Source organism: Anarrhichthys ocellatus, unplaced genomic scaffold, assembly GCF_004355925.1.
Source record: "Anarrhichthys ocellatus isolate YVR2014 unplaced genomic scaffold, GSC_Weel_1.0 scaffold17, whole genome shotgun sequence".
NCBI lineage: Eukaryota > Metazoa > Chordata > Actinopteri > Perciformes > Anarhichadidae > Anarrhichthys > Anarrhichthys ocellatus.
Window position 1 is genome coordinate 7,494,390 of NW_022280047.1, and position 10,558 is coordinate 7,504,947.

The 10,558-nt window shown below is 37.8% G+C and overlaps 2 protein-coding genes and 2 non-coding genes across 8 annotated transcripts in view; 2 read left to right on the plus strand and 2 right to left on the minus strand.

Annotated features, from left to right (window-relative positions):
• Positions 1-42: 42 nt before the first annotated feature.
• gatc (glutamyl-tRNA amidotransferase subunit C) lies at positions 43-2,246 on the minus strand. 2 transcript variants are annotated; one of them, XM_031856512.1, is made up of 6 exons: positions 2,134-2,246; positions 1,887-2,040; positions 1,732-1,782; positions 1,159-1,328; positions 891-994; positions 43-455 (listed from the first exon to the last, which is right to left on the minus strand). In XM_031856512.1, the coding sequence occupies exons 2-6, from the start codon at positions 2,004-2,006 to the stop codon at positions 394-396; spliced, it is 507 nt and encodes a 168-aa protein (XP_031712372.1). In that variant the 5' UTR covers positions 2,007-2,040; positions 2,134-2,246; the 3' UTR covers positions 43-393. The 2 variants fall into 2 exon arrangements, with proteins under 2 accessions (XP_031712372.1, XP_031712371.1); XM_031856511.1 differs by having other exon boundaries at positions 44-455; positions 1,887-2,245.
• Positions 2,247-2,315: 69 nt separating this feature from the next.
• Positions 2,316-2,388, plus strand: trnak-uuu (transfer RNA lysine (anticodon UUU)). Its single transcript has one exon. It is a non-coding gene; the product is annotated as a tRNA-Lys (tRNA).
• Positions 2,389-4,422: 2,034 nt separating this feature from the next.
• Positions 4,423-4,495, plus strand: trnak-uuu (transfer RNA lysine (anticodon UUU)). The gene has a single exon. It is a non-coding gene; the product is annotated as a tRNA-Lys (tRNA).
• Positions 4,496-6,343: 1,848 nt separating this feature from the next.
• sgsm1a (small G protein signaling modulator 1a) overlaps positions 6,344-10,558 on the minus strand; it is a 26,604-nt gene continuing 22,389 nt past the window's right edge. For 3 of the 4 annotated variants that reach the window (XM_031856413.1, XM_031856412.1, XM_031856411.1), the window contains 5 exons: positions 9,733-9,815; positions 9,490-9,599; positions 9,249-9,345; positions 8,716-8,883; positions 8,003-8,091 (listed from right to left, as the gene is read on the minus strand). In XM_031856413.1, the coding sequence (XP_031712273.1) occupies positions 8,003-8,091; positions 8,716-8,883; positions 9,249-9,345; positions 9,490-9,599; positions 9,733-9,815 (547 nt within the window). Of the gene's footprint in view, positions 8,092-8,715; positions 8,884-9,248; positions 9,346-9,489; positions 9,600-9,732; positions 9,816-10,558 lie in introns of all 4 variants that reach the window. The other variant, XM_031856410.1, reaches the window with a different exon arrangement.

Here is a 10,558-nt window from a genome sequence, read left to right on the forward strand (position 1 = left end):
TGCTGATACCTGACAAACACGTCATAGTCTATTTTAAGACACATATCTTATGATATCACATTTTATTTGGAAACAAAACCAAGTGAGAATTAAGTATTGTTTTATTTTTTTTAAGTTATTTTTTCAAAGTTAAACAACACTAGAATGAAAATAGGACACACTATCAAGATCATAATGTAAATCCCAAATTAAAACAATGTACATTGCACTGAATCCTCTCATAGCACAGGTTGCCAACACACTGCTCACTCACACTTCACATAAAATAATACTGAAACAAAACCAGGATCTATCAATACTGCAACCGTCAAATGAAACTGAAAAACAACAAATCTAAATGCACGTCCAGGTTTTTATTTTACACACCAAGTGAGAACAAATTAGTAATACACGTCATAATTCTGAGTGTTTCAGCATGGCGGCCCTCTCCTCCCTCTTTGGTAAAGGGATATTTCCTGCGATGAGAAAAATAAACAGTAGTTAAGGATCTTCACATTTACAAACAATAACAGGATGAAAAAGTTACATTATAATTAATTTGAGACTTTGTCATTGCAGAGTAATGGTCAGAGTATATATAGTGTAAATAGTGTAGATATGAAAACACTAAGATATGTACAGTATGAGCAGTTATGAACAGGAGTTGCCAAATTATAAAGTGCTATAAGTATAGACAGCAGTATACAAATGAATAAACTAAAGGTGAGATATACAGTGAGGACTGTAGTATAAATATTTATGGGAGGGGCATATATACTACAGGTATGTGTGTAAGTCATTAGGCAGTGAGGCTTTATTACGTTTTTAATTATCGTTTTATTTATTTATCATCTCAATAATCGTGTAATCAGCAATGTTTCAAAATAAATGTATTCAGGTTGTTTCCTCACCTGGTGGTGCCACAAAATATTCTTCAACTGTGTTTTTGGAGAGATGAAGCAGTTCTTCAGCGCAGTCTCCTTCCATCACGACATCGTCCCTCAGTTGTAATGGCCTGAATGTGCATGGACATAAACATAATCACATTAATACAACAGGCTTCACAAGAGTTTAAATTGAGCTAGTTGTTGCTGATTTGTTACATGCTATTTGGTTCTAGCTGTGATTAAAAGGCCCACATGCAAAATACAGTGTTTTACATTAACTGCCTGTACGTACCTGTCCTCCAGAACTGAATCCATCGGTTCAACCCCTGACGTGTCAAGAACATGAAGCTGATCTGCAAATCGTATGGCTTTCTCCAAACAGGCCAGTCCCTGTTTGGTGCGGAAATCAACCAAGGCCAGTCGCTCCAGTTTGTCCACCAGGTCAGCAGGGATATGGGCAGGCTGAAATCAAAACGTGTTGCTCAGAATTGTATGTGGGACAGTTTCTTTTCACTGTTGCTTAACAATGTCTTTAACTGTAAGTAACCATTGAATAAAGTTATTACATCCATTAATAACATCTAAACAGCAAACACTGTGCCCATAATTTGACCTTTTGTCTTTGGTAATCTCTAACAGAGAAAAAAAATATATAAAAAAACGAAGTTACAGCCTTTATAGTCCCTTCCTGTTTTACTAATCCTCTGCCGCATTAGGAAAGGATTTTATATTTGCCAGTGTGACCCAATATTTCAACCATTATTTTAAATTCTGACATGAATTTCAAAGCGTTATTAGGTCACCAAGCCTTACTCAACCCAAGTACTGTATTGTGTTCACATTCAGCCAGTCATGAGGATATTACCGGGGGAAGCTGGTCCTCTGGTATTAGTTCCCATGTAGCCACCTCTGGTACCTAATAGAGGAGACACAGGTAACAAGACTGACAATCAATGTTCTTCTTTGGCTGCAGAATAAACCGACTGCGATTCATATAATAATCATTGACCTTTAATTTACCTTGGAGTGATGATTCCTCAACAGACGCGTTACATGTGTGACGTGGCTCTGGATCTCCACGTTTGTAATTGAGTGTCTATCGTTTGTTAACAGGTTAAATGAAGGCCGAGGGATTTTCATTGACAAGCCACGACATGTGCATTTAGCAGCGAGACTAAACAATGACATTTTGAGGACAGTTAGGTAACCAGCTGCGCCCGCATTTTATAAAAAAGTGTGTCACATTTTTTAGTATTTAATAACTCACCAGGAGGATCAATGCTGGGGTCTAAACCACAGACTGTGTAGAGGGCTAGAGTAGCATAAATATAGCTAACGACTAGCCTTAGCCAGCCTAACTTCCACTTCCTTCCGTTTCCACTGACAGCTCAACAGTAATAGTCATAGTAGTGGATTCATTATCGACATTGTACTTCATACATTCAGAGCGCCCGGATAGCTCAGTCGGTAGAGCATCAGACTTTTAATCTGAGGGTCCAGGGTTCAAGTCCCTGTTCGGGCGGAAGTAGTTTTTCAAAATCTGCAATAAGTGTAACGAATAGTGCTTAAACTCATGGAATCTCATCTTCTCATTTCCACGTTTCGCCAAACTTCCCAGACGTCACCAAAATTCTCCATCTTTTCGCAACCTGTCAACTTTGAGTATCAGTATATTGACAAAGCTGCCAATGACAGGTTGACACTTGCTCCCACTCCTTCACCTGAGGGCGCAGACTTCATTGTTGAAGTTGGCTATGGATTGGGAATTCTTTTATTGAGATGTTTAGCTGAGCTAGGTAGGTAGCGGTAGCTAGCCAAGACACATTTACAGCAGAGAAGAAATGACAATAACAATCGGGGTTAATATTCATTTTCCTGTAGTTTTCTGTATTGTAGTTAGCTCACTGTTTCTAAACTGACGTCTGTTCACCGACCCTTAGAGTTTTGCATTGTTTTCACCTGTTTATTAAGTATTAATTGTTATAACACATGTATGTTGAAAGTCAGTAGTCAGAGGGGCAACATAAGTGATGCATGTGTATGAACATAAGTGATGCATGTGTATGTGTGTGCGTGTGCGTGCGTGTGTGTGTGTGCGTGTAGCTATATGTATGTGCTGAAACTGTCCTGAAAGCATAAGTAACTAAAACAGCAAAACAAAACAAAACAAAACCACAGCGGTGTCTGAAGGGGGAATATATTTTCATAAAATATTACAAACTATTACAATTTAGCTTTATGACTGTCACAGTAAACCCCTCTTTTGTTTTTTTAAATGTTCATTTATCACATAATAAATAATATTTGACATATTGTAAACGATTGGTAATCACCTACAAATTGATCCCCAACGTCATGTGTTTACGAAGCCCGGATGGCTCTCCTTGTAGCCCGTGAGTCGAACTAATTCTTGTGAAAGCCAATCACCGTTCAGTCTGTAACCATAAATCAACCAGGAAGTGTCCGCTGTGGCCAATCGGCGCTCGTATCGCAACCAAGAATCAACCACGAATTGACCAATCGGCGTCTTCGAGCTCACGAACACGCACGATGAAGGACGAGAACGGCCGCCTGATTCTTTTCGTCCGCCATTACACTGTTATTTTATTTTTATGTATTCATTCATTTACAATAAAGCAATGTTACGTACAGCATGACAAGACCTAAAATCAAATGAAATAGTACTCTCGTCTGTGAGTCGTAACCTTTACAATAACGTAACAACCTTACTGGACACCTGTTAGTAACTCCGTTCATTTCATTACTCAACATTACTTACTTTAACCATCGTCTTTGTCCCAGGCAGTGATGGAAAGTAACTAGGGAAGTTACTGTACTGAAGTATCATTTTGAGGTACTTGTATTTTACTTGAGTATTTCTGTTTTATTCTACTTTATACTTCTACTCGATTACAATTCAGAGGGAGATAGTGCTTTTTACTCCACTGCATGTAATTAATAACTTCAGTTACCTGTTACTTTGAAGATCGAGGATCCAAAAAAAAGCTCAGTTTATCAAATATATTGCATTATAGATACATTGTTAGTATATGAGCATGCTTCCTATACTCGTATTTTATGCAGAGCATGTTTTCTGCATTGCTTCCATTAGTCAGTTTTGCATTCCAGCTGTAATCTGTTTTCATAACATGATGGCTGGCTCAACAACTGAAATGAAAATCTAAATGAAGTATCTATTTTACAAAAGCAAGCATACATAAGAGGGAGTGATCAAATATGTGATCCCAGCTGCCAAACTCAGCGGCTCACGTCACCACAGTCTTGGAAAAAGAGGAGTGAGCTAGGAAATATCCAGCTGCATGTCATTAAATCAGTTAAAAGGAGATTGTTATCAATCTAGGTACTTTTGATTAGCTTTTTCAGCGACTTGACAAAACGTAAACAGACGCTCGAGTCATCTTCTGTGGCATCTCGTATTAATATTGGTTGTTTTATGTTTTACCAGGTTCAGCAGGCAGTGAGCCCCTCTTTTGTTTTTTTCCCATAATATTGGTATTGACTTTCAAATTAATTCCCAGCGTCATGAACTTCTGAAGCCCGGATAGCTCAGTCGGTAGAGCATCAGACTTTTAATCTGAGGGTCTAGGGTTCAAGTCCCTATTCGGGCGGAAGATTTTGTTTTACTTTTCAGCTCCTCTTGATTTAAAAGAGCTGAGGGTCTCAGCAGACCTGCAGCTTTCTGGGACTTTGTTCCAGATATGTGGAGCAGAAGAACTGAACGCTGCTTCTCCATGTTTAGTTCTGACTCTGGGATCACAAAGTAGACCAGTCTTGGGAACTGTGTGTCAAATGCTGACCACAGCGTTCTACAATGATGATCATGTTAGCAATGCAACACTTTTGGTCAGTAATGAGATATCAGTAGAGTTAGGTTTCACTGAGCTACTGCAGAGTACAACAAACTATAACAAAAGGAACGACCTTTTGTTTATATTCGTTTCTTCTCTGAAATAAAAAGGTTTTAGCTAGCTAACCACTGTCCAAATAAAATTAGTTTGCCGGCATTTGACCGTGTTATCTCGGAGAGTTAAATTCCAACTCCAAGGACAGCGGACCTACCTCTGCTCCAGGTGATGTGAACTCAACCTGTCATTGGCCGCTCTGTCAAAAATGGAGAAGTTCAACAGTGATGGTTGTAAAGACATGGAGAATTGTGGAAAAGGGCCATTGTGATTGGCTGTCAATTTTGCATAAAATGATAGAAATTTAAGTTGTGATTTGTCCACGCACAATCCTGTCTGTTTAAATGTGCATGTCTATGCGTGCGACAGTAAGTGTTGTCTTGTGTTTGTTGAGAGGATATTGGTTTATACACCTGCATTAACTCCTAAAACAATAGTAATGCTACAAGTCCCTTTGAGTGAAACAATTGTACCTGAAACAAGCTAGACCTGAAACAAGGAACACATGGACAATAATACACAAGGAAAGCAATTTAAAAAAAAAATTAATTAAATTGCCTTTTAAGCATCTTTTAAAACATTTCATAGATGAACATTTTTTTGTCAAGTGGGAAAAGCTGCTCCATAATTGATTGATAATTGACCTCTGCTAGTAAGTAATGTAAGAGGATGAAGACTCGTACCAGTTGAATGAACCTGTGAATTGGCTTTAATTAAAGTAGGTCTTGAAATGTTCAGGAATTCCCTTCACCTGAAAGTATCTAATAAATAAAAACACATATTTGATAAATATTGATGTCATAAACAGTAACAAACTGAAGTTAAATAAGAATAAGAATAATTCCAAGGAATTTTGTAGCGGACACTTGAGGCATCTCAACAGACTACATTTTATTTTGATTAATTTTAGATAAATCCTGAGGGTATGATTTTTTGCCACTGAAAACAATAAGATTATATATTAATTATTTTTTTATATTCATAAAGATTTTTAACCATTTGTATGTACTATGATGAAAACCATATTTATGCAACTTTTCTAATACAATATTATGGTTAACTGTATCACAGGCTTTTGATAGGTCTGTGAAAATACTGCAAGAGTGCAGAAATAACTTTGTCAACAAGGTGAAGTAAATCATACTGGTCCTTAAATCTATATCTACGTTTTCATTCACATACATTTCATTATTTTACACTAAAGGGGTTAGAGGTTGTAACCTCAATCTAATGCAAATATACTTTTTGTTATTTATTTCCGTATTTATTTCAGCATTTATTCATTACTTCTGTATTATATTTATTTCTGTATACTTGACAAATTTTTCGTCCTCCATAGATGATATGAAAAAATACATCAGCAGAGTTATTCCAGTTCATCTTGCGGGGACCATGAATGTAGCCGTTTAGATATTTACACCTTGACCAAACGGGGAGACAAAACAAACGACATTTCCATCTCTGGTCACCTCCTGATGTTCAACAACCCTCTCCTTACCTCACACATTTGTGATTCTCTCACCTCAGTTTGATTAAATTGAGTAAAATACACAATACGCAATGTTTGGAAAAATAATGATGATTCCATTTTTATTGTTTTATTATAAAAACATATACCATTTAATATATACTATATATGAACTCTTAGTATATAATTTGACTGTTTTACAATACACATTTAGAACTGGCCACAAAATAAAAAGATCAGCTTCACAAACAAAGCAGCATCTGAATGAGAAAATGAATGAAAAAATTAAAAAAATACTTGCTAAATAAATGTTACAATATACTTAAAAAATGTGTTTTCTGACAGCAGTAAGCATCCACAGAAACAACAATATTAAAAGCAATTCATCTCACCACATTCACTAAACAATACTTGAAGACCAACTGAGTGACGTTTTAGGCTATGAACGACGAGCACGGATGTGGGTAACTCAGGGCCGACATTAGTATCAATTTAGGGGTTGAAAGCATATATAATAAATATCGTCACGAGCCCCAAATCTGCTAAAACATCAATACAGTTTCCTTCATAACGTCATCTGTACCTTTCATTCTCATCTCTCTGTCTAAGTCACTCTCACACTAAAGAATCTCATCAACGTGGCGCCAAAAAACGTTTCATTTGGTTTTCAGCGTCTCATCTGATCTTCCAAATTCATAGTCACATTCAAGCTGAAATTAACATTTAATTCAACAAAAAGGCGCCAGACAATACAAGACAAGGTGAGTAAACTGCACAATTTACAAAATATCTAGAGGTTCACTGGATAAGGAAACATATTTTAAGAGACTATCAAATCAGGCTTAAATCTCCGCACAGACATCCGTAGGTCACTTAAATATTAGGTTAGGATTTTACATATTATAAACCTCATAAGTTAAACACATCTATCTCTCAGTACAGTACAATTCACACATAACAAATAAAGACAATATTTGGCAGACGAGGCAGTTCAATTAAAACATTTTAAACACTGTTGGATGCTAAATCACTGACATGGTGCTAAACCCTAAATTATTCTTAATGTAGTTTGTGAAACAGAAATGTAGTTTAAGTTACATTTTGAAGTACAAGCCAGAGTTCTGTCATCAGTAGAAAGTCATTTAATTTTTGGGTGTTGCACTTAAGCAAAATGAAAAGTCTGCTGACATTCTGTCCTTCATTAAGCGATGGGAATAAGGGGATAACTTTCTGATATATTCAAAGTATGATCTTGTAGACTTGACCATTGAAATAATTATTATAAACTATCATCACAATGTATTCTTTGCATAAATATAGTCTCTGGTGAAATTCTGGCATATAATTTGGATTGAAATGTGCAACTAAGACCATTATTATATCAAAATGTTAAGTGCACTCGGATTAAGATCGACACATAAGGAACTTCTGGCAGATGTATTTAGAAAATAAAGAAAAGCTTTTTCAGATACATTTTTTTTTCACTTTAACATACTGACAAATATGAAGCATACTATTCTCATACCTCTGTTGACAACACAAACAACATTGTAGATACAGTGAATAAGGCTCATAGCAACAAACGGTGGTTGAAAAGGCATTGTATAGTATGTGTGTGTGTGTGTGTCTGTGTGTGTGTGTGTGTGTGAGAGAGAGAGAGCATGTGTGCTCAGATGTATTTGAATCTTGTGCTGCTACAGCCGGTCACACTTTACTTGGAAGGAAGAAGGAGACAAAGAGCACAATCACTTGTTCTCTATAAGAATTTGCACCTTGCACACCAGATCTCTGGCCATGGTCAAAATCTTCTTTATGTTGTGGTGCTCAGCCATTTCTGAAAGACAAAAAAACACAAATGGCCGATATTATTTCCTAAAATGTCTGGAGAACATCTGAACAGACGTGTAACAGCTAGCAGCTTGTAAATCATTTCATCGTAGGTTGCTATTTGACATTCAATAACTAGATATTTAGTATAGCTCTTCCATAAATTAGTTGTAGCCTGGATCCAGACCTATGACTGTTTCCTTTCATGTTACAAATTTGTATTTAAATAGGTCTGGTCTTGTGCTCAAGGGCATCTTAGTGCCATTATCATGCTTTTAATGCTGGACGACTTGCAAAAGACAGATTTTTAAAAGAATGGGGGAAAGAATTGGTGCAGCAGAAGACAACAGACAGTATTCTGACTTTTAGTTGCTAGTTTAAGTCAAGCTCTTCCAATGCTGGTTTCTACAATTCCCATAATGCAACTTGATAGCTTGTCTTTGCTGCATTCCATACATAGAAAATGCTCACATTCACAGAAGACATTGCACAACTGTTTTGGCAGGCCGAACAAAATTACTTGTGATCAGTAATACTGATCTGTAATGTCTAATATCAGTCGAGGGCACCTTTAACAGGGATGAGGAGATATTTACATGAACAACGTCAGCTGTAAAGTGACATATTTTACCATTGAAGAACTTAATGATGTCAGTAAAGTCCATGTTGTTCTCCAGGATTATGTCCCTGTAGATCTCCACCAGCGCCAGGGCAATGAAGAGGACAAAGTGACTAGAAGAGACACACTTGGCTGCCCAGATCGTTTCCCACACTGCAAACACGTCATCGTACACCAGCTCTGGAACACAAATCACATAAAGAAACGGGAGTCGAGTCTGAATCGGTGTTTGAGGGCTCGGATGGGAGTCAGAGTTTGCAGGAAGGGGAGTTATCGGCAGAGAGAGATAAGATTGGAAGCAAGTCTTCGCAGGGAGGTTATACTGAGATACCCAGGTGACAAAACAAGCCATTTGAGTCTGAATAACTAAAAAAACTATCTATGCAGCTGTCTTGAAAATCCTTTCCAAGTCTTGATAATAACTAAATGTCTTGTTACCGAGCTGCCAAGTGGTTTGCGTTTTATCCACCAACGGGGCTTAAAGAGGAGTGAATCAGCTACTCCTCTGTTTGGCAAAACTCTTTTGCACCAAGCCGTCACTTTACCTCGCTTGAAGTCGAGGAGAAACCAGCGGTAGCAGAAGTAGAAGTGGGTGTAGTCTCCGTTCTGGTGCATTAGCTCAAACTGCTCAGAATCCAGGATCTACAGAGAGAGAGGAGATCAGAGGAGATTCAGCACAACACAAAAAGAGACTGGTGTTGGAGGAAAAGGTTTGTTGGTAATGAATGGATTTAGTGATGCCTGACTGCTACAGTATCTGTAAAGGCTTTACTAGTGCTGCGTTACCTGGATTAGAGAGCGCATGTTGGCGAAGTGAGTATCCATAGCGCCTCCGTGTGGAAAGTTTTGATTCATTCTCTTCATGAGCTCAGTGAAACAGCTGAAGGCCATGGCCTCTGAAAAAAAAGGAAACAGAGCGAGGAAGCTGGGGTGAGCAAGTGAGTGGGCAAACTGTCCTCTGTTGTTCCATCAATAACTATAAAAATACACCAAATGTCAGAAAAGAGGAGTGATTCGGTGTTGACTCACCATCATCCAGAATGACTAGAAGTGGAGCCAGCAGATCACACATGCCCTGTACGTAACCGATGTCAAGGTGCCTCCAGATATAGCTGTAAACATGCAACCAAGAGAAGTGAACTAAAGTGTCTTCAGCTGTTTTTATCTGCCACTCACACGCTGAGTCATACGCTGCTCAGGATTTAGAGGCATTTCCACATTTTGCATCAATGCTGTTAAACATTCGTTTTTCACAATAAAATTCAAGGACTCCCAAAGTGCAAAATTAGTAGGCTTCTCGAAGGACTAAATATGATATTTTTGAGGTACTAATTTTTTCCTTTTATTTATTACTGTGAAAAGGTAAGTCTGGCGTTGTATTTATATTTTTTCTTACTGTCAGCAAATCCTATGAAAAGACCCAAACCAACAATGTGTTATTCTGTCTCTCATTACCTTCTGACTCCGCTAGCCTGTCTGTGGCACTCAGCCCCAAGCCCATTTGTTCCTACTGAAGGCCTACATCTTTAAAAACAGGTCACACGTATAGTTTCAAATGTAAAAAAAGAAAAGGCTATGTATTGTATTTTTTCCCTTAACAGCCATGCTCTGTAAATTTAGCGAATGCTCCTACTTGATGGGGATTCATTTCAGCTGTGAATTGACACACATTTGGAGCTCTACTGAGTACTTACAGCAGGAAGGTGTGTTGGGGATGGACTCAAAATGTCACGCAGTGTGACAGTGTGCTCATCATTGTGTCTTTAACTGTTTTTGTACAACAACGGAGGTCTGGGGTACAGAGCAATACGCCGTATCAAGCTTTAGCTACACAGAAAATACTTGTTAGGATCAG

Excerpts from the sequence above, each read along its gene's own strand:
- gatc (XM_031856511.1), bottom strand. The coding sequence starts at position 2,054 with ATGTCATTGTTTAGTCTCGCTGCTAAATGCACATGTCGTGGCTTGTCA. Across the intron at positions 1,783-1,886 it reads TGAGGAATCATCACTCCAAG|GTACCAGAGGTGGCTACATG; the intron begins GTAAATTAAAGG and ends CTCCTCTATTAG. Across the intron at positions 1,329-1,731 it reads CAGAGGACCAGCTTCCCCCG|CCTGCCCATATCCCTGCTGA; the intron begins GTAATATCCTCA and ends TTTTGATTTCAG.